Genomic DNA, 25,803 nt, shown 5'->3' on the forward strand with positions numbered 1-25,803 from the left:
GGGAAAGCCGGAGGGGCGGCGGGCGGGGCTTGCAGTCCTGGGGGTCCCAGAGCGGGCCTGCCCCCGGGATTTGATTCGGTCTGATGATTTTTTACTGATCGCCTATTGTGAATCGGACACTGAGTACTAAGCGTTGGAGAAACAGGAAAATGAGGTCGGGAACAAGTCATTCCCTGTGTATAGAGATTGGGGTAGCCCTTGCCCTGGTCCCAGCGTGCGGGTCGTCTCTTTCCTTTCTTTTTTTGGTGCGGTGGCTTGATTTCTTTTTTAATTTCTTTTTGGCGGCTGGCCGATAGCAGGATCCGAATACTTGACACTGGTGTTACAAGGCTGTGTTCTAACCTACTGAGCTAACCGCCCAGCACGGGGTCGTCTGTTTGTAACCTAATCTCTTACATTTCTAGAGACCCCCAAGAGGTGAAGGGCTGCAGGAATTAAGCTCTCCTAGAGTCTCTCCAAAGTGCAGATCCCTTGGCTGACAGGCCACGTTCGCTCAACCCTTCCCCCGCCCATATAAGGAGAAGCAGCTGCTGGGGGCCTCCCCGGGTTCTAAACATAGCAGGCCCTGCCTGGAACTCCCAACGCCACCCAGCAGTGGGAGCCGCCATGGAACGGTGAGTGTTTCCGGCCGCGGTACTCCCCTTGTTCCTTTTCCCTGCAGATTCCCTGCCCCAGGCCTTCTGAGCACTCCAGTTTCAGCCGTAATTGTGGGAGCCCCAGATCCCACGTCTCTGTGAGGGGAGGAGTGACCTGAATATTCTCCCTACCTCCCTAGTCTCGTACTTTTTGTTCTCCCCAGGTTCACCCTCACCGCACACAACCACTCCCGTAACTCCCTTCCACCCCCTTCTGTCTTCTTTAGCTCCACTTTGACAAGATTGTGGCGTCAAACATCCTTGTACTGTCCCCTTTCTCCACCTTTCCCAAATGCCCCGTCTCCCCTCTTCCACCCCCGTAAAGCCCCACCTCATCTCCTCTTCAGGCAGCATGCCCGGACCCTGTGGTACGACAGGCCCAAATATGTGTTCATGGAATTTTGCGTTGAGGACAGCACCGATGTCCATGTGCTCTTTGAGGATCACCGCATTGTATTCAGGTAATGGCCCTCCTCTCTGGGGGGCCTGGTTTCCCAGGAACGTCCTCCTTCCCCTAATGCCCCCACACCTAGTCTCCTGCATCTCCTAAGCTTCATTGTCTTCTCAGCTGCAAGAATGCTGATGGAGTGGAGTTGTACAATGAAATTGAGTTCTATGCCAAGGTGAACTCCAAGGTAAGGGTATGGTGGGGTGGGACAGGAAGGTTGGATGCCCAGAGAAACTGGAGTTATAATAAACCTTGTACTCTAAAAATGAAGCTCTCTATCTGGCAGGACTCCCGAGATAAGCACTCTGGCCGGTCCATTACTTGCTTTGTGAGGAAATGGAAGGAGAAGGTGGCCTGGCCCCGGCTCACCAAGGACGATATCAAGGTGGGTGTGTGGGAAATGGCCTGCTCCTTTTTTCCCTATTCATGTACCCACATTCCCAAGTTAGATCTGGGATCATCTTTGCCTCCTTTCCAGCTAACATTCAATTTGTCACCGGGTCTTGCCTGTTTGACCTCCTAAATATCCTTGAATCCATTACTTCAGTTCTTCCTAGTTCAGCCCTCATTCATCAGTGAGTGAGAGGTTTGTTACATATTTTCAGCCCCACCCCCATCCATCCTCTGCATTGCCCCCAGCATGGTCTTTCTAAAACACACATTTGACCCTGTCACTCTCCCACATAAGACCCTCCAGTGGCTTTTTTTGCCTTAAAGTTTGAAAACTGGCTACCTGCTGGCTGGATCTGGCTCTCAAATTTGTTTTAGCAATCTTTATAGTGTTAAAAATTATTTTGATTGATTACTGCCATATAAAAGTTTTGATTAGTTGCTGACATTTAAAAATGTAGATATTTCAGGGCCGGCCCATGGTTCACTCGGGAGAGTGTGGTGCTGATAACACACCAAGGCCATGGGTTCGGGTACTATATAGGGATGGCCGGTTGGCTCACTGGCTGAGCGTGGTGCTGACAACACCAAACCAAAGGTTGAGACCCCCTTACCGGTCATCTTTTTAAAAAATAATGATAATAAAAAAAATAAATAAAAATAAAAATGTGGATATTTCACCTAAAAATCCAGATTATCAGCTTCTCTTGAAGGATGGGATAATCTGGCCACACTGGTATAAATTCCCAAATGCCTTGAGTGGAAGCTTTAAATGGAGCACACACTCTGCCTCACTCTACTTCTTTTCATTACCTCCCTGACTCTTTTGGACATTTGGGCTTTTGACTCCTGCTGTTTAGGTTGAAGTCTATACACCGTAGCATAACACAGCCCATCCCATACTCTCTGCCTCAAGCTTTCATTCCAGCCACAGCAAGCTGTTTGCAGCTCTTTTGTACAAACCAGGCTACCAGGCTCTCACCTCTGTACCTTTGTTCAATTGTGCCTTCCTCCTGGAAAGTCATCATCACCACCACATCTTCACCCTCTTAACTCCTGTGCATCTTTCCAGGCCCTGCTACTCCAAGAAGCCTGGGTTCCCATGATATCCCCTATGTAACTCTACCACCACACTTTTCACACTGTATTATGATGATTTGTTTACATCTCCCTTCCCTACTTGCTTCTTGATGACGGGGACAGTGTGTTGAACATATTTATATGCTAATGCTGAGCTCAGAGTCTGGCCCATAATATATATTCAGTAAATATCTGTTAAATGAATGAGTGAATAATTTCTTCCCTGTATAAATGGGAACTTTGGAACATGGGCCTTAGAGGGTTGTCTCTGACTCCAGGGAATGCAGCTTGTCTGTCTTGCTTGGTCGACTCCTCTGATACTTTATGAAACAGTTATATTTCCAGATGTGTTGTCTGTCAGTCTGCTCCTGGAAAGCAGAACTTCTATGCTTTTTCATACCCTACCATGCCTGGCATTATGCTTGGCATTTAGTAGTTTCCTGATAAATCTTTGTGGGTGATGATGATGCCACTGCAGCCTGGAAGGGGGTTGATCCAAGGGGTGCTGAATTCCCATTGGCCCTCTTTCCCACAAGCATTACCCCCATGCACACGCCCACACTCTTCCATGCACTCCTGCTGCCTGTGACTCTTTGTGCTTCCATTTGCAGCCAGTGTGGCTGTCTGTGGACTTTGATAACTGGAGAGACTGGGAAGGAGATGAAGAGGTGGAGCTGGTTCAGGTGGAACATTATGCAGAGGTGAGAGAGACAGTACCTGCCCTTTTCTGCCTGTTTTGATTATTCCCCTTGTCTTTCTGCTCACATTTCTCTAGAAGAGTCATCAGGGCCAGGCAGTGATATACCGAGCTCCCTAGACAGGCTACTCAGTGTTGCTGATATTCTTTACATATTTTTTGCAATGTTTATTTAGTAGGGATGAAAGGAATGAATCTTAGTGAAATTACACAGGGTAGAACCAGTGTTCTGAAAAAGTTTGACAAAACCTTTTCTTACTTTTCTGTAATTCTTGTTCTCTCATCTATTTTCTTTTTTTCTGAGCCAGACAACTTCATGGGAAGCTAAAACTAAGTAGTATAAAAATATACATGATAAAATAAATCACTGGTTCACAATAAATTGCACCCTGTCATAAATTATTTGGCATCAGAATTTCAGGTACTATTCATTCAAGTTGCAAAAGCACAGATCCCAATCTGGATTACTAAGGAGGGTGCACTGTGTGTGTGTTTAAATTTCCTTTTAAGAAGGAGATCAACTTACTTTTCCCCAATTCATTCCAGTAATGTATTAGGAGCTTTAAAGATGGGAGCAGATGCTTGACTGGCCCTGGCTGGGACTGTTCTATGGCCCATCAATATGCAAATTGCTCTTCCCTCACTCCCCTTCTCACTATTTTCTCTTTGCACTAGCTTTTGCACAAGGTCAGCACCAAAAGACCTGCCCCTTCCATGGATGATCTGGATGTAAGTAAAGCCTTCCCCTCAACCTTTCAGTTTATTTTTAGCCCTTAAAAACAACATACCAGCAAGCTCCTATCCCTAGCACACAGTAGCTCTCAGCGCATGTTAAACAAAGTCAAATGTGACACAGGAGGTCAAATGATCTTCTCCAGGCTTTAGAAAACCCCAGCGTGACCCTTCTCTTTTCCATCTTCCCTTCTGCTTCTCCATCCTAGAGTAGACTGGCCCTGTTAAGAATCTTTACAGATGTAAGGAGCAGTAGCATTAACTGAAATTTTGAAACTAAATGATGCACGACAGTGCTGTTTATTGAATACTAGTGGTTTATTGTCCAAAGTTAAATCCTTCCCTATTAACCTTCTAAGAAGTTGTTTGTTTAAAAAATCACAGAAGGAAGCTTGGAGAGCAGGAGGGAGTGAGCAGCATTTGTGAACACAAATGTTCACTCTTTGCAGAGTCTATAGGTGCTTTGTCTTTTTTTTCCCTAGGATGATTCTGACAGTGCCAATGCAACAAGTAATTAACTTTCTATGACAGCAGAGCTGGGGAGTAGCTTTCCAGTTACTCTGAAAAGCTAGGGCCTGAGTCTTTTGTCAGTTCTTTGTGCACCAAGGGCCTCTGCGATCTCTGAATTTCCTAGAAGCTCTTTATTGAAGGTCCTCCTTCATGCTTTATGTCTTCCTGCTGGGCACTTGACTATGGTGCTGCATCAGATGGCAGGACAGGGGAAGGAGTAGACTGGCAAGGCCTCTAATGTCCTACTAATTGGTTTATAATCTCTGTGTTTGGGCCAATTGATTATTTGAGTATGTGTGTATGTGGCAGAGCAAAAGCCAATGAAGAAACATATAGTTATAATAAATCTCTAGGAACTGTTCTCTGTCTCTTTCCTTCTTGTATTTCTTCTTCCTGGTGGCAAGCGTTTTCTTTCTCTAAAATTCCTCTCAAGGGGATGGGATGGGCGTCAGAGATCCTGGTCCTCATTGTTGAGGTTGGAAGAAGAAAAATGTTGGAGACAGGCTTGTAACCAAGCTGGGGGACTTCCTCTTCCTTAGATCTGTGCTCTGATTTCTCACAGCTAATATTGTCATCCGTAGAATCAGCCACCTGAGCTTCCTGCACACTCTTCACACTTTTAAAACTAATTGTTACTGCAGTTAATGTCTAGCCTGTTTACTCTTCCATTCAACAGTTACTCCACTTATCCACAAATACTTTTTTTTTTTTAAAGACTAGTCAACTGCAGGAGAAGGGGGGAAAGAGTAATAAATTTTGTTTTGAGTGCCTAATGTATACAAAAGACTGATTTAAAATGCAGTACCCACAGACTTTGCTTTTGAACTCATGGTAAAGTATTGGGATTTATTAAAAAAGTAAACTTTAAAATTTATATAAGCAATATATGGACATGGCTCATTATTTATTTATTTATTTATTTTGGCAGCTTGGCCAGTAAGGGAATCCGAACCCTTGACTGGTGTTACCAACACCACGCTCTAACCAACTGAACCAGCTGGCCAACCCAGTTTAATATTTATTTGTTATATAAATTAACCCATTTATTATAGGCTAGTGATGTCTCAAATGGTGGAGCTTCTACTGGTCTCTCAATGCCTTCAGTTTTCTGTGGCGGACTTTATTGTGACGGCAGAAGTGGTGTTGTAGGTCCAGGTACCACCAACTACTGTTTTCATGCAGGAACCACAGTACCAGATCCCCACTGCTTATCTCTTCATCTGGTTTTGCCACAGAAGAAGCAAATGTACTTGGTGTGCTGGCTGATTTCAATTTTCATCACCATTTTCTGGAGGGAGGCACCATAGCAGTTTCTGTATTTACAATGATCCTGATCTTCTTGGTGCATTTAGCCATGTTACTGCAAACTAGGTCTAAGCCCAGACAGCTGGACATAGTTTAAAAAAATGAAATAGTATAGAAGAATCTAAAATTTATTTATTTATTTATTTTTTTTGTCGTTTTTTCGTGACCGGCACTCAGCCAGTGAGTGCACCGGTCAGTCCTATATAGGATCCGAACTCGCGGCGGGAGCGTCGCCGCGCTCCCAGCGCAGCACTCTACCAAGTGCACCACGGGCTCGGCCCAAGAATATAAAATTTAAAGTAAAATTTGCACCCTTGAATAGGGGTAATCATTGTTAACAGTTTTATATATACAAGGAGTCTTCAAAAAATTTGTGGAAAGATTCGTATTCTCTTTTAATTGTATTTTCCTATGAACTTTTTTTTTTTTTTTTTTTTTTTTTTTGTCTTTTTCGTGACTGGCACTCAGCCAGTGAGTGCACCGGCCAGTCCTATATAGGATCCGAACCCGTGGCGGGAGCGTCGCTGCGCTCCCAGCGCCGCACTCTCCCGAGTGCGCCACGGGCTCGGCCCATCCTATGAACTTTTTGAAGTACCCTCAAATACATAGGATACTGTACTATATGATATACTATAATTTATTGTATATAAGATACACTGCACTGTATTATAAATTCCATAATATCTATTATTTATTTTATATTGTTATAAGGTATAATTACAATATATAAAACAATATACGACATATATGGAACATAAATATATACAGTGTCATATACTGTTTATAAACAGTATGACATATATTAAAATTTAATATATATAAGCAAATGTAATGTGTACACAATTGGAATCAAATCATGTACATCTTGCACTGTGCTTTTTTTCACTTAATGTATGTTGGAGATCTTTCTAAATCAGTGCACTTAGATCTAACTCATTCTTTTTCATGGCTACATTATATTACATTGAATTCATTAACTATAATTTAACTGGTTCCTTATTGAGGGACATTTAGGCTGTTAGTCTTTTTCAATTATCACATAATGTTGCAGTGAGCATTTAAAAATGTGTATCTTTACATATTTTTTTTTCACAACAGGCACATTTTATTTTAATTATCACCATCGTGTACCCTGTTGGTGTAAAACCCACTGGCCACTTCCCAGCAGCCAGACCTCTGGAGGCTTCACAGTTTTGAGGCTACCCAGGTCAACTCTAAAGGTGGGGGGCTCTCCCCGCTCTTTTGGTCCTACTCTGGCTTGTTTTGATGCAGTTTCTCATTCAGCTAGTGATAGTGATCAGATACTGTTGCCCCTCTCCCTTTCTTAGGTTTAATTGAAGGGTTGGTCATTTTTGGAGGGGCTTTTTTTCTCAAACTCCCTTGATCAAAAAAAAAACCTTCCTTCATCAAAAAACTCCATCTTTTTGATGCCGGAGTAGAGGGTCTGGAGAGGCCCTATAGCTGGCCACAACTCACCTCGTCCTCTTATCAGGTTCTTGACTCTGTCACAGGAAAGAATTCAAGGGCAGAGTCACAGTACAAAGTGAGAACAGGTTCAATGTAACGAGTAAAAGATATAGATTTGATAGAGTGTGGCCTAGCTCCAGAGACTGAGCAAGGCCCGCACCAAGTTTAATATAATAAAGTAACAAATACACACTTCCAGTTTAGCACAGAGTGCAGGCTGGCTCAAGAGAATGCCACCTGCTCAAAAAGTAAGTTTAACACAAAAGTAAAGCATGCCCTCCTCAGCCACTGAAGTGTGGGTTGGCCCCAGGAAAGTGAGCAACAACCAGCAAGTTTAATACAAAAGTAAGAAATACACATTTACAAAGAGTGGGCTGGCCCCACAGTAAACAGCAGCCTGCTAAAGGCAAATTTGATACAAAAAGAAAGAAACACATGCTTCAGGCAAAGTGCTGGCTGGCTTTAGGAGAGTGAGCAAGAGCCTAGCCTTCTGGGGGATTCAACGTTTTTAGTTTCCCTAACATATACTCACGAATTCAGAGGATAAACTCCACTTTATGGAGCATACTTGACTATTAGGGTTATATAACCCCTTTCTAATGAGCATGCCCAACGACTGGATTTGCATAAGTCAGCCCCCCCCTGACTTCTCAATTTCCCCTATAGGTGCTGAAAATAGGTGCAATAAGCAATTGTTACTCTCTTTTAGGGGAGGGCTTAGAGGAGGGACCTGAGACCTTGGGGAGTGGCTTGAAACCCACAGGTGTGTCCTGAAACCTGAACCCAGGGAAACTGAGCACCTCCTACCTCATTTTAAGCTTCCTGGTTGCCTTGGGCACCTTGGCAGGACCTCTGGAATTGGGTATAGACGGGGTCTTCCTCTTCTTCCCCACTTTGGTGTTTATGGTTGGTTGTTTGACTCTGCAAGAGGCTTGAGGTTTCCTAGTCACCTTTACCATGTCAGCAATGACCAGTGGTCTGTATCTTTACATATACATACATCAGAACAGCTGTAGGGTAAATTTCTAGATGTGGAATTACTGGGTCAAGGAGTAGGCACATTTAAACATTTTCATAGCTGTTGCCAAGTTATCCTTTAATGAAATTGTCCCAATTCTTACTCTTACCAACTACAGTGTTCCATTCTTCAAAACCTTTTAGATATTTAACAAGATAAAAATTTGTACCTGGCTTAATTTGCTTTTTTATGAGACTATGAGATTGCACATTATTTATTTATTTTTGAAGGGAGTGAACTCTGGCATGCACATTGTTCACATTGTTTATTTTTATTGGCAATTCATATTTCTGTTAATGTGCTCTGTCCATGTTTTTTGACCATTTTGCTATTGACATTAGTCTAAGCTTTTTGAAAAATTGATAATGCAAAGCTATATATTACTATTATGCTTTACAGCTTACTAAGTGTTTATATATGATCTCATTAAAATTTTTTGAGCCTCATGTCAACCTTATTAAATAAGCAAGCTTTTTCTTCAAAGGAGATTAAACAGGTCAATAAATGGTAGAGTTGGGACTTGAACTTGAACTTGTATAGAACATGTTCCCTTATCCACAATTCTGAAGACCAAAAAGTTGTGAAAGCCAAGAGACTTTTTTTAAAAAATGAACACCAAAACTAATTTGACAACAATACTTGACCTAAAAGTCTTATTCCCATTTCGCATATTTATTTCACAGTGTAAATATTAATGCGTTGGATTAAATGATACTTCTCCAGAGTCCCAAGGAAGGGTGTTATATAACACATGAGGTATGCTCTGCATTACCTGCTTAAAATCTGAAAAATTCTAAATTCTGAAACCTCTGGAGTCTTCAAACTTTTTATTAGTTGATCTAAAGAACAAAGAGTTAATTTTAACTTTTAATCTATTTAATGTTTTAAGACATTGATTGCAGCTTGATAACTTCTGTTAACCTCTTTATTTGCTCTGTCCAACTCGGGAGCACTAGCCACACGTGGTTATTGAGTACTTGAAATGTGATTGGTCCAAACTGAGATGGGCTAAGTGTAAAATACACACTGGGTTTTGACTATTTTGAATGGGGGTGGGGGGAGTATAGCATCTCATTAATTGTTAATATTCATTACATGATGAAATAATATTCCAGATATGTTGTTTAAATAAAATATATTACTCACATATATGCATTGCATTGTATTTCTATTTGGCAGCACTGCTCTGTATCCAAGCCAGAACCATCCTACTTCTAAGCAGCTGGGATTCCATAGGCAGAATTATATATGTCCCTGGGGCCCAAAAGGCTACCTAAACTATGTGTCCTGATAAGTTCAGGCCACGGTTTTTGTTTTGTTTTGTTTTGTTTTCTGGGCATTTTCAAAGTCTTTTTCCCCCCCCTTTCTTTTATTCCAATTATATTCAAATAGTCATAGCATAGACAAGCAAGAAAACTTTCCAAATTCTTTTTACAAAGTTGACATTAAGTGGGCACAAAAAAGTCTTACAAAAAATACATTAAAAGAAATACTGTTCAGGGCTGGCCAGTTAGCTCAGTTGGTTAGAGCACAGCCTTGTAACACCAAGGTCAAGGGTTTGGTTCTTTGTGCTGGCCAGCTGTCGGAAAAACAAAAGAAAAAAACTGTGGATCACTCTCTGAATGATAATGAAATAATCCTAAATACATCATTAGTGAACATATTTTTTTTTTAGGTTTTGTTACCATATGCCAAGATTCTTTTTTTATTTTTAAATTTTTTATTAGCATATCATTACAAATCATAATTATTCTTCATGCCCGTTACCCAATTTCTCCGTAACCTCCCTCTCCCTCCCCCTTTCCCACCTTTATTAACAATAGATTTGTTCCCGCCCTCTGAAAGTTCAACATATTATTGTGGTCTTTCTGTCCTTCTTCCTTCTTAGCACTCACTTATGAGCAAGGATGTGATATTTCTGTCTGTGTCTGGCTTATTTCACTTAATACAGTTTTATCCCATCTCATCCATGTTGCTGCAAATGGCAGAATTTCATTCTTTTTTATGGCCGAGTAGTATTCCATTGTGTGTGTGTGTGTGTATACACACACACCACATTTTCCTTATCCAGTCATTGTTGGTGGACACACGCACGCATGCACGCACGCACGCACACCACGTTTTCCTATCCAGTCATCATTTGTGGACATTTCGGTTGGTTCTGTATCTTGGCTATTTTAAATAGAGCTGTGATGAACACGGGAGTGCAGGGATCCCTTCGACATGATGATTTCCATTCCTTTAGTTATGTACCCAGAAGTGAGATTGGTGGATCATAGGGTAGTTCTATCTGTAGTTGTCTGAGAAATCTCCATACTGTTTTCCATAATGGCTGTACTGTACTATTTTACAGCCCCAACGAAAGGGTAGAAAAGTTCCCCTTTCTCCATATCCTCGCCAGTATTTGATATTCTTGGTCTTTTTAATAATGGCCAGTCTAAATGGGGTGAGATGATATTTCAGTGTCGTTTTGATTATCATTTCCCTGATGATTGGTGATGTTGAGCATTTTTTCATGTACCTTTGGCCATTTGTATATTTTCCTTTGAAAAATGTCTATTCAGCACCTTTGCCCATTTTTTAATTCGATTATTTGTTTTCTACTGTGAAGCTGTTTGAGTTCCTTGTATATTCTGGATATTAATCCCTTGTCAGATGTGTAGTTTGCAAATATTTTCTCCCATTCTGTAGGTTTTTTCACTCAGCTGTGCAGATTTTTAGTTTGATAGAATCCCATTTGTTTATTTTTTCTTTTGTGGTTTGTGCTTTTGGGGTCTTATTCATAAAGTCTTTGCCCAGTCCTACTTCCTAAAGTGTTTCCCCTGTTTTCTTAAAACAGTTGCTAAACAACGCAGCCAGCCAGCGATTCGCGTTTTCAGTAAACTTGTCCCAACCTCTCCCCCGTTCTTTTTCCTCTTGCTTCTGCGCAGAGACGAGCTCTTAATGAAGTTTGTCCCACGTCGCTCTCCGTCCGCCCCCAGGCTTATCAGCTTGTGCTGTCCTCGCGTCTTGGGAAACACCAGCGATGGCTTTCCGGTGTCAGCGGGACAGCTACGCCCGGGAGGTGCGGCCAGCTGGGCAAGGAACCTGATGTTGCTGGGCCGACGGGGAGGTTTGGGGAAGAGGGCCCCGCGCGGAGGGTGTGCCGAGATAGCATTCCATCTTGGTGGGGAGAGGGCTTATTCTCTCTTCCCTCTCCGGCCAGTTCACCACCACCGTGGTCTCCTGCCGTCCCGCAGAGCTGCAAACCGAAGGGAGCAGCGGCAAGAAAGAAGTGCTGAGCGGTTTCCAAGTGGTGCTGGAAGACACGCTGCTCTTCCCTGAGGGCGGGGGACAGGTACCGGGCCCGTCGCTCTCCCAGGAAGTCCCTAATTCCTTTGAGCTCAGGCAGAAAATGCTCTCCTGCTCCTATTCTCTTAGCCATAACGAATTCAGATGAACGTTAGTTCAGTTCCTTTCATTATTTATTCAATAAGTACTTATCTAGACATAATATATGCTAGATATTTATTATTTCAGTCTCTGAGGATAAAGGGTGAACAAGACAGTGTCTTTGCGTACATGGACTGTTTATTGGAGACAACTTTGTATAATAAGTAATACAAATAAAAATGAAACTGAAAAGAGAATAATTTTTTTAAAAAATGAAGCAGAGTAAAGCAAAGAGGGTGATGGGGGGCAAGTTATTTTCAGTAGAGACCTAAATGAAATGAGCGTTATTGAGTGGTGGTGGTGGGAGTAGGAATATTCCAGGCAGATAAAACAGCAAGTGTAAAGACCTTGAGGTGGAAATTAGCTTAGATGTTTGACAGGGACTGAAAAAGATGCCTCTGAGAGAGTTGAGGTGAGGTAGATGGGTTACAATAGCCTAACAGAGAGCAGAATTGTCAGTGCTGTGATAGGGTAGAGACTAGGTACGATGTGAACACAAATGAGGTACATTCTGAGCATGAAAGAGGAGGATAATAACACCAAAGGCAGGCAATATGGGAGAAGCTTTTCTAGCAGAAATAATCGCACAAAGAAAGGCAGGGAAGTCTGAAAGGATCTGACAAGCCTAGTTAACTGTAAATAGGCCAATACAGTTGGAGCCTATGAAGCGTGTTGATGACAGGCTAGAGATGACTGTGAAAAGGTAGTTGGGGGCCAGGTTAGAGGACCTCGAAGGATTTTTTTTTTTTTTTTGAGCGGGTGTGGTGAGGGGGCAGCTGGCTGATACAGGGAAGGATATATTTAGGTGTGTGGATTTCATTCAGTAAACTAATGAGCCATGTAGGTTCTTAGGCCAAGAAGCAACGTGTTCAGTAGATTTGACATTGAGAAAGCTCCAATTTCATATCTGTATCATCATTATACAGTGATTTTTCCCATCAGGAGATTTCCTGATCTATGGAGAGAAAACCTCTTACCTCAAGTATCCATAGAAGGTCTGTGGAGGATATTGACATTAATGAGATAGAAGTAAAACACATGTATTTCACAGGGCCAAAGCCTGTAACATAGAAGGACCAAAGTCCTGTAGTTTAGAAGGACCAAAGTCCTTAGTTTAAGCCAAAGCCTGATTCTTTCGGAAAACACGTAGAAATGCTAAGATTAGGAAAGACCAGAAAACTTACACAGGACTAAAGCCTTTGATGTAGATAAGAGAATTGACGCACAGTGAAAAGTGATTGCCCTGGGGGCAGTTGCCCTTGGTGCAGCTAAACCTAAATGATGGAAAAGTATGTGAGCTAAAATCTTCAAGGGTATTCTGCTAGTTAGTGGCTGGAGGATGTTCCACATCTTACCCTCAGCTGTTTCTTTGAGTTTCTTAGGGAGCTAAGCACTGCTATGGTGATTATCTTGTTTCTTTTTGTGTGTTGCATAGCTTAGTTTTATGACTCTTTGATGATAAGTTGCTTGAACTGTTTTAAGTTACACCTGCTTTAGTGAAGATTGTTATGTAGCCAGTTTGTTTATGTTTTCACTATGATAGATTAATCACCTGTGTTTCTTCTGTAACTTTGTCTTCACAATAAAAACTGAAGCAAAACCTGACTCGGGGCTGTGCCTGGGCTCTCCTCCCTTGGAGGAGTTTTCTCTGGGTGCAGTCTCTTTGGGCTTCTCGTTGCTCTGAATACATCTTGAGCTGGCACAGTGTCTTGTAAGCAGTTGGCACTTGATACTTTTTTAAATGGATGAATATTTTTATTTTATTTATTTATTTATTTATTTTGAATATTCATGAGATACAAAGCTGATTGTCTCCCCTCCTGCCCATGATGTAGGGGCCAGATTCACATTGGGGGCATACCCATTACCAGAAATTACTTTCGTACCCTTTGTCCCCTTCCAGTTATCCCTCAACTTCCCTCCCCTTTCCCCTCTCCCCTCAACTCCAATTTGTAGCCCTAGGAATGTTCCCTCCCTCTGTTGGATCACGGCACTACTGTGGTCTTTCTTTCCTGCCTTCCTTTCTCTCTTAGCTCCCACATATGAGTGAGCACATGCGGTATTTATCCCTCTGTGCTTTGCTTGTTTCACTCAACATAAGTTTCTCCAGGTTCATCCATGTTGTTGCGAATGGGAGTATTTCATTCTTTTTTATGGCAGAGTTGGATATTTTTAAATCTAATTCTAGGTAACTGCACAGGGTGGAGTGGAGGTAAGGAGGAAAAGTCATATCATTTTATCTATCTATCTGTCTATGTATCTATGTATCTATCTATCTATCTATTTTTGGTGGCTGGCCAGTGCGGGGATCCGAAAAAGTCAGATCATTGTAGAGACTATAGAAAGCTAAGAATCTAAACCAGAGCAATGAGAGTGAGAATTAAGGTTCTGTAGGTTCTACAGAAATCTTCATTGCTGTAGTTATAATCTCTTTTTGTTTTAATTCTGTTATTCTATTCTGAAGAATAAAATATACAGATGTTCAGAGTAAAGTGGACGAGAATTCTTTCATGGAACAGAGTGGACCCACCCATTTGCACTGCCTCCTCCTTCTCCCTTAGGGAGCTCAAATTCTGGGTCTGTCTCTCACTTTCTCTAGAGGGTAACTAGAGGGTAACTGCCTCACCATTGATTATCTTTACTTCTTTTCCCCAGCCTGATGACCGGGGTACAATCAATGACATCTCTGTGCTAAGAGTGACCCGCCAGGGGGCCCAGGCTGAACATTTCACACAGATAGCCCTGGCTCCCGGGAGCCACGTCCAGGTCCGGGTGGACTGGGAGCGGAGATTTGACCACATGCAACAACATTCAGGTAAGGGGGGTGGTATGGGGGATGTACAGGAGGGGCAGTTGCAGTGTACGGGAATGCAGTGATGACTGAGACATAGTTTGGGTTCTCTAGGCGGTAACCTCTTGAAAGAGATAGATGTACTCAGGATCAGCTCTGATTCAGGCAGGATATAATGTATATTATAAAAGCAACATGAGCTTAGAGTAACTGCTGCATTTGAGTTTTACCAGTTTCCCATTACCAGTTTCCCACTTGATATCTTCATCTGGATGTCTCACAGGCCTTTCAAACTCAAAATGTCCAAAGTGAAATGAAGAAGCTCTCCCTTCCACCTGGTCTTCCTTTAGCATCCTGTATGTTCAGTGCAGGGCATCAGTGTTCACCTGGTTGCTCAAACCCTGGAAGTCATTCCAAACACCATTTTGGAAATAGCTAATCAGTCACTGAGTCCTGTTGATTTATCTTCTATTTCTTCACTTCCTTCCATTGTCACCTCAGTTATTCTAGTCTCAGCTCTCACTGTCTTTCCCCTAAACCTCTGTAATAGCTTCTTGGCTGATCTCCCCATATTCAGTCTTGATGCTCTATAGCCCATTCTAGACACAGCAACCAGAAAAATCTTTTAAAGATAAAAATCTTGGGCTGACCAGTTAGTTCAGTTGGTTAGAGCCTCGTAACACCAGGGTCAAGGGTTCAGTTCCCTGTACTGGTCAATCACACACAAAAAAATAAAGATGAAAATCTGATTATATCACGTTCCTAGTTAAAGCTCTTGAAAGGCTTCCTGTAGTTCTTTTTGTAAAGCCAAATTTCTGGGCCGGCCCGTGGCTCACTCGGGAGAGTGTGGTGCTGATAAAGCCAAATTCCTTATCATGGAATCCAAGCCCTCCCTGGACTGGCTGTTTCTACTGCTCTACCCTGATCCAGTGCTCCTTTCCCTCTTACCCTTTGCGTCCCAGCCGTGCTGGCCTTCTCTCAATTCTTTGAACACATCCTGCTTCTTTCCTCCTCAAGGCCTTTGGCTGTCTTGTTCCCTCTGCTTCCATAGTTACCTTCCTCCTTTTCCTTCTCCTTCACTTCCTTCTCTTCTTCCTCCTCATCGTCACTGTCATCAGCCAGGGATGCTCCTGTATCTCTAATGGCAAGCCATGTGCCTTGCGTGTGGTAGGTGCTTAATAAATATTTATTGAATGAGTGAATGCCACACGTTAGAACTTGAACTTCAAATCCTGCCTTTGATAAGCTACGTTGCCTTGACGAGTTATTTGATCTCTCCAGGCTTCAGTTTCCTTATCTGTGAAATAGAATCACAAGGCCTCCTGCAGGATTCTTGGAAGTATTTCCAATAAAGTATCTAAAGTGTATTACCCAGTGCCTGTCAGATCTTCAGCAGGGAAAATTTCTAGATTGTATCATTATGGGAGTATGTGGCTGGCTGGGCTTCTCACTTTTCTCCCGTCTCTTACTTTTTCTGTTCAGGGCAGCATCTCATCACAGCAGTTGCTGACCATCTGTTTGGACTAAAGACAACATCGTGGTGAGCAAGAGCCATATGACTAACTGTGGGGCATGGCTCCCTGACTACCAGCTGTGTTCCCAGTAATAGGTCGGAGAGTTGAAGGTTAAAAGAAAGGGTAGTGTTCAAAATCGGCTGTGTCCTTGAAGATGGGGTGGTGGGATAACCTGTGTTTTTTTAGGGAAAACATAAAGATGAGAGAAGAGACATCTACCTTTGCTTAGGAAACAACACGGAATTTGGAGCCCAGAGACCTAGGGTGTGAATCCTGGCCCCACACTCACTGGCTGCATGACCTTGATCATGTTCCTTAATACTCCTCACCTGTAAAATGGGAATGACAATCTCTACCTTGTAGGATTTTTGTGAGGATTAAACAAGATCATTTATACGGTCATTCTTCATCAACTTTTTTTATTGTTGTTGTCATAGTCAGCATCCTATGACTACTCAACTTCTTCTGGCAGGGAGTTAGGGAGGTTCCGGAGTGTGATTGAGCTGGACAGCCCATCTGTGACTGCAGAGCAGGTAGCTGCCATTGAGCAGAGCGTCAATGAAAAAATCAGAGATCGGCTTCCTGTGAATGTGCGAGAACTGAGTCTGGATGATCCTGAGGTGGAGCAGGTGAGGGGAGAGCCAGTGGGGTGGCTCCTGCAGAATGGCTCTCCAAGGGTTCCTCATCAGAATCCAGACAGCCCTTCTCCCTCCCCTCTACTCCAGGTGAGGGGCCGGGGTTTGCCGGGTGATCATGCTGGGCCCATTCGAGTTGTTACCATTAAGGGTATTGATTCCAACATGTGCTGTGGGACCCACGTGAGCAATCTCAGTGACCTTCAGGTAGGTGGAGGGGGGCTGTTGAGTGGCTGAGAAAGAGGGTAATAGGGGAGTGGGGATCACAACAGGGTTGGGAGTGGTAGAGGGGGACAACTGAGGAAATTTCTCCTTCATTGCTTCAGAGCTGGAGAGGAGGTCTAGGTCTCTTGTGCCCTCAGGTTCCAGGACCCACTGTGGTTTATGCATGTGTGTATGTTACCCCCTTGCCTCATGTAGGTCATTAAGATTCTGGGCACTGAGAAGGGGAAAAAGAACAAAACTAACCTGTTATTTCTGGCTGGGAACCGGGTGCTGAAGTGGATGGAGAGAAGTCATGGAACTGAAAAAGCATTGACTGCTATGCTTAAGTAAGCCCCCTTCAATTTCCTCCTTTTTCTCAGATCGTGGATACCCTGGGGCTTAGTTTTCCTACCTGTAAGGTAGGCAGAATAATCTTTTACTTTTGGGAGGTAAGATGCAATCATAAATGATAATGTGCTTTGGGTAGTAAATCAGACTCACATGAAATGGTTTATTCCTTTGTATCCTCTCATCCAGTTGCCTAAGGGGCCTCCTCAGTATGTCCCCAGCTCCCCATCTGGAGGGAGGCACCCTAGCAAGAAGGGCCTCCTTGATTTACGCCCCCAATGCCAGAAGCAACTAGGAAGCTGGGCAGGTCTTCACTGACCTTTCTTTCACAGGTGTGGAGCAGAGGATCATGTGGAAGCAGTGAAAAAGCTCCAAAACACCACCAAGCTCCTGCAGAAGGTGATTCATTCCGTGGAGGGTGGAGAGGGCATGGGCGCTGCCTAGAATAGGCTCTCTAGACCTCGGCCTTCTGCTTAAGCAGATGTGTAGGGGGTAGTGAGGGGAGTGTTAGGTGGAAGGAAAATGGTGCTCTTTTTTCTTATTCTTTTTACTTGTCTACTGAGTTATTACATCCATTTCAGAACAACCTGAATCTGCTCAGAGACCTGGCTGTGCACATTGCCCACAGCCTCAGGAACAGCCCAGACTGGGGAGGTGTGGTCGTACTACACAGGTGAGAAGTAGGAGCTAGAGACAAGCCAGGGGGACCATGTTGGGCTCAGGGCTCAGCTTATGCCTGGTGTGCGGTGCATGGTGGGAGGCAGGTTGCTCACGTATTCCCAATGCTGAGTAGACGCTAAGAAATGTGTCACCTACCAGATTTCCTGGGTTTGTTACTAACATCTTGACTGTAACCCTGTAACTGGTTAGCACCTTCCCTCACCTCCTCCTCCACCTAACAGATCTCTGCTTACCCTGGTGAATCCTATTTAAAGGAGACAAAAACAAACCCAAAGCTTGTTCATAAACTGCTGAGGCTGAGAAGGACTTCTTGCTGATGCTTGGCCAGCACTCTTTCTCTTTGCAAAGGGGTCTGGGACTTTGTGTGCACAAACACAAAGCAAGCAGCAAGGTTAGCCTCAGAAGTAGCAAGGTTAGCCTCAGGAGTAGCAAGTTTAGCCTCAGGAGTAGCAAGGTTAGCCTCATGGGTAGCAAAGTTAGCCTCAGGAGTAGCAGGGTTAGCCTCAGGAGTAGCAAGGTTAGCCTCAGGAGTAGCAAGGTTAGCCTCAGGAGTAGCAAGTTTAGCCTCATGAGTAGCAAGGTTAGCCTCAGGAGTAGCAAGGTTAGCCTCATGGGTAGCAAGGTTAGCCTCAGGATTAGCAAGGTTAGCCTCAGGGGTAGCAAAGTTAGCCTCAGGAGTAGCAAGGTTAGCCTCAGGATTAGCAAGGTTAGCCTCAGGGGTAGCAAAGTTAGCCTCAGGAGTAGCAAGGTTAGCCTCAGGAGTAGCAAGGTTAGCCTCATGGGTAGCAAAGTTAGCCTCAGGAGTAGCAAGGTTAGCCTCAGAAGTAGCAAGTTTAGCCTCTGGAGTAGCAAGGTTAGCCTCATGGGTAGCAAAGTTAGCCTCAGGAGTAGCAAGTTTAGCTTCAGGAGTAGCAGGGTTAGCCTCAGGAGTAGCAAGGTTAGCCTCAGGAGTAGCAAGGTTAGCCTCAGGAGTAGCAAGGTTAGCCTCATGGGTAGCAAAGTTAGCCTCAGGAGTAGCAAGGTTAGCCTCAGGAGTAGCAAGGTTAGCCTCATGGGTAGCAAAGTTAGCCTCAGGAGTAGCAAGGTTAGCCTCAGAAGTAGCAAGTTTAGCCTCTGGAGTAGCAAGGTTAGCCTCATGGGTAGCAAAGTTAGCCTCAGGAGTAGCAAGTTTAGCCTCAGGAGTAGCAAGGTTAGCCTCAGGAGTAGCAAGGTTAGCCTCAGGAGTAGCAAGTTTAGCCTCAGGAGTAGCAGGGTTAGCCTCAGGAGTAGCAAGTTTAGCCTCAGGAGTAGCAAGGTTAGCCTCATGAGGAGGAGCCAGGCTTCCTGTAGTTTCACAGCTACCTCTCCAACCTGGATCTCATTTCTGTGTCCTTTGTTATAGGAAAGAGGGTGATTCTGAGTTCATGAATATCATTGCCAATGAGATTGGGTCAGAGGTAAGAGGACAGCATGAGATTCTCTACCCTGCCCCACATAGAGACCTAAGGAGGTAAAGTGAGGGGTGTAGTTTAGCTGAAGTCCCTCTACATTAACACATGAAGAGTAGGGAGTAGAAATTCATTCAATCCTGTTTTCTTAGCACTAGCTATGAGCCAAGCTCTTTTTCAGGTGCTGAGCTAGATCTATGCTATTGATCTTTCTGAGGTTGTGACATTTATCAGCTTCTGGGATCCTTTTATCAGAGCTTCAGCTCCTCAAAGCCACCCAGAGATAGGTGTGCTGAGGACCCAATATTAGAAATACAGGGGTTGGCAAGGCTCTTTCAAGGCTGTATCATCCATTTTCCTCTGCCTCTGGCTTCGCTTGCCCTTCCTCATCCTGGCAGTCTATAGCTTAGAGATTTCCAGAGTCTCTCTTGCATTTACTCTAAAACCCTTTTTTGGAATGCATACTATGGGTCAGTCATTGTGTATCTTTCTTTTCCTAATTCTGTGTAGACAGTACTGATGCTCGAGGAGCTCACATTCTAGTCTGGGAGACAAATGTGTGTGGACATTTATAATTTAGAGTGATAAACGCTAGAGGTGGAGGAGCACATTACCTGAAAGGTGGGGAAGCTTCAGGGGAGGGTTCCTCGAAGACTGCTTAGAGTTCAGACAGACAAGGGTGCAGAGGGAAGCACAGTGATTTAGGCAATGGCAGGCACATGATGTATGGTGGGGGGGGTTGGAAAGGAGTCAGACTGCGAAAGGCTTTTTATGCTTGGCCATGCTTAGCAGCCTTCTGCCTCCACCCTGATGTTTGACCTCAGTTCTTATAGTTACTCTCAAAAAGTTTCTTGGCTCTAGTCAGCCAGGGTAGAGGGACTGCATCATCATTCATCAGGAACATCAGTCTGTGGTTTAGGGGGATATATCTGTTCTTGAGACTCAGGAGAGTGCAGGTTTTAGCGGGGTTGACCCTACATCCTTAAGTATCAGGCCTAATCTCCTTGTCTTACTTCCTAGGAGACCCTCCTGTTCTTAACCGTGGGCGATGAGAAAGGTGCTGGGCTCTTCTTACTGGCAGGGCCAGCTGAGGCCGTGGAGACTGCGGGGCCCAGGTAATCCTACATAGACACTCTTGTGCACATGGGAGAGCCTATAATCTGCTAACCTACTAATACAGCTCTTTGTCAATTGAAAGGGGCCATCACATCTGTGATCTCATTTGATTCACATTACAGGCATGTGAGGTGATTATTCCTAGTTTGACACATGAGGGTCTTTTGGCTCTAAATCTCATGTGCTTATATTTTTTCTTTCAGAAACTTAGATATATAAGTGATACATGAATACAGGTGCTGGATTATCAGCTGTCAGACGAAGCAGGTTCTCAAGGCATCAGCAAAGCAGAGGCACAGATGAATTTTGGGGTGGGGGAAATTTGGATTCTGAGACTAAATCTAAAGAGGTATTGAACATAGTCATTACGGAAAAATTAGAGCTTTGCTGGACTTCTTCACTTTTTACTCTTATATTACTGTTTATGTTTTCTTTTTAAAATTTATTTATTTGGCAGCTTGCCAGTATGGGGATTGTTTTCTTATTTTAAGTTAGATATGGTGGTATACCTAAACATAATCCCCATGTTCTTTCTGGCATTTAGGGTTCTCGGAGCCCTGATTAGCTCAGATGAATATGTTTTCATTGGAAAACACTGAAGGAAAACATAAGTATTTATAGCAGAGGTTCCTGACAGGCAGCCATGTGTGGTCTGTAAGCTAGTTTGGCCTGTGTACTGTTTTAAATTTTCGAAATTAGTTGTTACATTTTAAGATTGGGAGATTTTGAAGCCGGCTGGTTAGCTCAGTTGGTTAGAGTGTGGTGCCAAACTGATCGAACCAAGGTCCAGGATTTGATCCCTGTACTGGCCAGCCTCCCCTCCACACACACCGCCCTCCCCCACAAAAAAAGAAAAAAAATTAGATTTTAGCATGAAAATCTAAAGTTCTAGCTTTTCTTTTAAAAAAGAAAAAGAAAAAGAGGGAAGCTCTTCCAGCACTGGGCCTGCGTTTCTACATGGTAGTGTTACGAGGAACTGAGCAGTGGCCTCCCTCTTCAGACAGGCCAGGCCTCCCCACTTTGCCACATTCCCCCCCTTTCTACCACCCAGCTTGCTTCACTGCTGCTGCCCACAGGTGTCTGTGTTTGCAGCTCCTTATCCCTAGTGTGCACTCACCCTGCTCCCTGGAGATTACTGTAATTTATCTAGCACCATTTATAGACACTTAGATTTTTTCCAGTTATTCACTCTTATAGTGAACATGGTACGTATATCTTTGTGTACATGTTCAAGAATTTTTAAGAAAGATTTCTAGAAGTCATCTACTCTTCCTCTCCCTTCCCCAGGGAGGGAAAAGACTCAGGGCTTCTGTTTTTTTTGTGTGGCTTTTCTTTCAAAAACCTCCCTGACTACATCTCTGTTCCCCAGGGTGGCTGAGATCCTGGAAGGCAAAGGAGCGGGGAAGAACGGCCGCTTTCAGGGCAAAGCCACCAAGATGAGCCGGCGAGCAGAGGCGCAGGTGCTTCTCCAGGACTACGTCAGCACACAGAGTGCTGAGGAGTGAGGGCTCAGGGTGCCCGCCTTCTGTAACCACAGAAAGTATCTTGCATGATAAAATAGTTTGACTCAAAATGGTTGTGATACCACTTATATTTATGTGACTAATTTGTACCATATACACCAGTGTGCTTGTGCAATTAGTATCTTTGTGAATAAACAGTTTTCTAATTTGGCGTCTATTAGGCATCATCTATGTGAGTGAGCATTATGTTGATGAAATGTACTAATTTATCTAAACTCAGCTGAAACCTTTCTTCATGGAGAAATAGAATTGCATAAGGAGAGTACAAGTCATTCTGGAGGCTTGACCTAAGGCTTAGCCTCATTGAAATCTTCTTTCTTCTTTTTTTTTCTTATTTCTTTTCCCAGTTTTGTGTTTTAGAATTGGAAAGTATCAATGATTTTGCAAGTAGTTCAAAAAGCCACAAAAGTATATAGTAGAAAGATGCTCCAAGTCTACTATTGAGGCAGTAAAAGAATGAAAAGAGATATACTGTTACAAGTCGAACCCAAAGCTGGTGTGGCAATACTAATTCTAGACAAATTCAATTTTAAGGCAAGAATCATTATTAGAGATCAAGAGGGAAATGTAATGTTAAAAGAAAGATATAATAGTTCTAATATCTAATAACAGCCACAAAATACATGAAGCAGACTGACAGATCTCAAAGGAGAAATAGACAAATCCACAATCAATGGAAGACAACTCAGCTTTCAGAAACTAATAGAATAAGTGCCAGCATAAAATCATTGTTAAAAGCATGGGTTTTGGAGTTTCACAGATGGGTGGAAATCCTGGGGTTTTTCTTTTTTTTCTTTTTAGATTCTTTTTCTTAATTTTATTTTGTCAATATACAATGTGGTTGATTATTATGGCCCATTACCGAAACCTCCCTCCCTCCTTCCTCTCCCCCCTTCCCTCCCAACAATGTCCTTTCTGTTTGCTTGTTATATCAACTTCAAGTAATTGTAGTTGTTATGTCTTCTTCCCCCGCCCCCCGGTTTGTGTGTGTGTGTGTGTGTGTGTGTGTGTGTATGTGTGTGTGAATTTATTTATTTATTTTTAGCTCCCACCAATAAGTGAGAACATGTGGTATTTCTCTTTCTGTGCCTGACTCGTTTCACTTAATATAATTCTCTCAAGGTCCATCCATGTTGTTGTAAATGGCAGTATTTCATTCGTTTTTATAGCTGAGTAGTATTCCATTGTGTAGATGTACCACATTTTCCATATCCACTCATCCGATGATGGACATTTGGGCTGGTTTCAACTCTTGGCTATTGTAAAGAGTGCTGCGATGAACATTGGGGAACAGGTATACCTTCAACTTGATGATTTCCATTCCTCTGGTTATATTCCCAACAATGGGATAGCTGGGTCATATGGTAGATCTATCTGCAATTGTTTGAGCTCCATACCATTTTTCATAGAGGCTGCACCATTTTGCAGTCCCACCAACAATGTATGAGAGTTCCTTTTTCTCCGCACCCTCGCCAGCATTTATCATTCAGAGTCTTTTCGATTTTAGCCATCCTAACTGGGATGAGCTGGTATCTCAGTGTAGTTTTGATTTGCATTTCCCGGATGCTGAGTGATGTTGAGCATTTTTTCATATGTCTGTTGGCCATTTTCTCTATCTTCCTTAGAGAAATGCCTACTTAGCTCTTTTGCCCATTTTTTAATTGGGTTGCTTGTTTTCTTCTTGTAAAGTTGTTTGAGTTCCTTGTATATTCTGGATATTAATCCTTTGTCGGATATATATTTTGCAAATATTTTCTCCCACTCTGTTGGTTGTCTTTTAACTCTGTTAATTGTTTCTTTTGCTGTGCAGAAGCTCTTTAGTTTGATATAATCCCATTTGTTTATTTTTCCTTTGGTTGCCTGTGCTTTTGGGGTCGTATTCATGAAGTCTCTGTCCAGTCCTATTTCCTGAAGTGTCTCTGCTATGTTTTCTTTAAGAAGTTTTATTGTTTCAGGGTTTATATTTAATTCTTTAATCCATTTTGAGTTGACTTTAGTGTATGGTGAAAGGTATGGGTCTAGTTTCATTCTCCTGCATAATGATATCCAGTTCTCCCAGCACCATTTGCTAAAGAGGCAGTCTCTTCCCCAGTGTATAGGCTTGGTGCCTTTGTCAAAGATCAGATAGCTGTAGGTGTGTGGGTTGATTTCTGGATTCTCTATTCCATTGATCAGTGTGTCTGTTTTTATGCCAGTACCATACTGTTTTGGTTATTATAGCTTTGTAGTATAGTTTAAAGTCAGGTAGTGTTATGCCTCCAGCTTTATTTTTTTTGCTCAGCGTTGCTTTGGCTATGCGTGGTCTTTTGTTATTCCATATAAATGTCTGGATAGTTCTTTCCATTTCTGAGAAAAATTTCATTGGAATTTTGATGGGGATTGCATTGAATTTGTATATCATTTTGGGTAGTATGGGCATTTTCACTATGTTGATGCTTCCAATCCAAGAGCATGGGATATCTTTCCATCTTCTTGTATCCTCTCTAATTTCTCTCAGCAGTGGTTTGTAGTTCTCATAGAGATTTTTCACATCCTTGGTTAACTCAATTCCTAAGTATTTTATTTTTTTGGTGGCTATTGTAAATGGGCAGGCTTTCTTGATTTCTCTTTCTGCATGTTCACTATTGGAGAATAGAAATGCTACTGATTTTTTGTGTGTTGATTTTGTATCCTGCTACTGTGCTGAAATCATTTATCACCTCCAAGAGTTTTTTTGTAGAGGCTTTAGGCTGTTCGATATATAGGATCATGTCATCTGCAAACAGGGACAGTTTGACTTCATCTTTTCCAGTCTGGATGCCCTTTATTTCCTTCTCTTCTCTGATTGCTCTGGCTAGTACTTCCAACACTTTGTTGAATAGGAGTGGTGAGAGTGGGCATCCTTGTCTAGTTCCTGTTCTTAAAGGAAAAGCTTTCAGCTTTTCCCCATTCAGGATGATATTGGCAGTGGGTTTATCATATATGGCTTTAATTATGTTGAGATACTTTCCGTCTATACCTAACTTATAGAGGGTCTTTGACATGAACCAATGTTGAATTTTATCAAATGCTTTTTCAGCATCTATAGAGATGATCATATGGTCCTTGTGTTTGATTTTATTAATATGGTGTATCACATTTATTGATTTGTGTATGTTGAACCAACCTTGCATCCCTGGGATGAATCCCACTTGATCTTGGTGAATAATTTTACGTATGTGTTGCTGTATTCTGTTTGCTAGTATTTTAGTGAGGATTTTTGCATCTATATTCATCAAGGATATTGGCCTGTAGTTTTCTTATTTGGTTATATCTTTACCTGGTTTTGGTATCAGGATGATGTTTGCTTCATAGAAAGAGTTCGGAAGACTTGCGTCTGTTTCAATCTATTGGAATAGTTTGTAAAGAATTGGTGTCAATTCCTCTTTGAATGTTTGGTAAAATTCTGCTGTGAATCCATCTGGTCCTGGGCTTTTCTTTGTTGGGAGCTTTCTGATAACAGCTTCAATCTCCTTTATTGTTATTGGTCTGTTCAGATTTTCTATATTTTCATGGCTCAGTTTTGGGAGCTTGTGTTTGTCCAGAAATTTATCCATTTCCTCCAGATTTTCAAACTTGTTGGCATATAGTTGTTTATAGTAGTCTCGAATGATTCCTTGTATTTCAGATGAATCAGTTGTAAATATCACCTTTTTCATTTCTTTTTGTTATTTGAATCTTCTCTCTTCTTTTTTTTGTTAGCCCTGCTAATGGTTTGTCAATTTTATTTATCTTTTCAAAAAATCAACTTTTTGATTCATTGATCTTTTGTATTGTTTTTTGGGTTTCAATTTCATTAAGTTCTGCTCTGATCTTAATGATTTCTTTCTGT

The 25,803-nt window shown here is 42.5% G+C and overlaps 2 protein-coding genes and 1 pseudogene across 2 annotated transcripts; 2 read left to right on the plus strand and 1 right to left on the minus strand.

Annotated features, from left to right (window-relative positions):
• Positions 1 to 12: 12 nt before the first annotated feature.
• PTGES3L (prostaglandin E synthase 3 like) lies at positions 13 to 4,853 on the plus strand. The gene is made up of 8 exons (XM_063110882.1): positions 13 to 154; positions 405 to 614; positions 983 to 1,096; positions 1,204 to 1,270; positions 1,370 to 1,468; positions 3,165 to 3,254; positions 3,926 to 3,979; positions 4,465 to 4,853. Exons 2-8 carry the CDS (start codon positions 607 to 609, stop codon positions 4,498 to 4,500), a joined length of 468 nt encoding a protein of 155 aa, XP_062966952.1. The 5' UTR covers positions 13 to 154; positions 405 to 606; the 3' UTR covers positions 4,501 to 4,853.
• A 719-nt stretch (positions 4,854 to 5,572) lies between these two features.
• On the minus strand, positions 5,573 to 5,848 carry LOC134389534 (large ribosomal subunit protein eL43-like; annotated as a pseudogene).
• Positions 5,849 to 11,239: 5,391 nt separating this feature from the next.
• AARSD1 (alanyl-tRNA synthetase domain containing 1) lies at positions 11,240 to 22,110 on the plus strand. The gene is made up of 12 exons (XM_063110881.1): positions 11,240 to 11,346; positions 11,488 to 11,619; positions 14,370 to 14,529; positions 15,988 to 16,045; positions 16,492 to 16,648; positions 16,745 to 16,861; positions 17,075 to 17,205; positions 17,539 to 17,605; positions 17,788 to 17,879; positions 19,269 to 19,323; positions 20,335 to 20,429; positions 21,800 to 22,110. Exons 1-12 carry the CDS (start codon positions 11,308 to 11,310, stop codon positions 21,933 to 21,935), a joined length of 1,239 nt encoding a protein of 412 aa, XP_062966951.1. The 5' UTR covers positions 11,240 to 11,307; the 3' UTR covers positions 21,936 to 22,110.
• The last annotated feature ends 3,693 nt before the right edge of the window (positions 22,111 to 25,803 follow it).

This window comes from Cynocephalus volans, chromosome 10, assembly GCF_027409185.1.
Source record: "Cynocephalus volans isolate mCynVol1 chromosome 10, mCynVol1.pri, whole genome shotgun sequence".
Classification (NCBI taxonomy): Eukaryota; Metazoa; Chordata; class Mammalia; order Dermoptera; family Cynocephalidae; genus Cynocephalus; species Cynocephalus volans.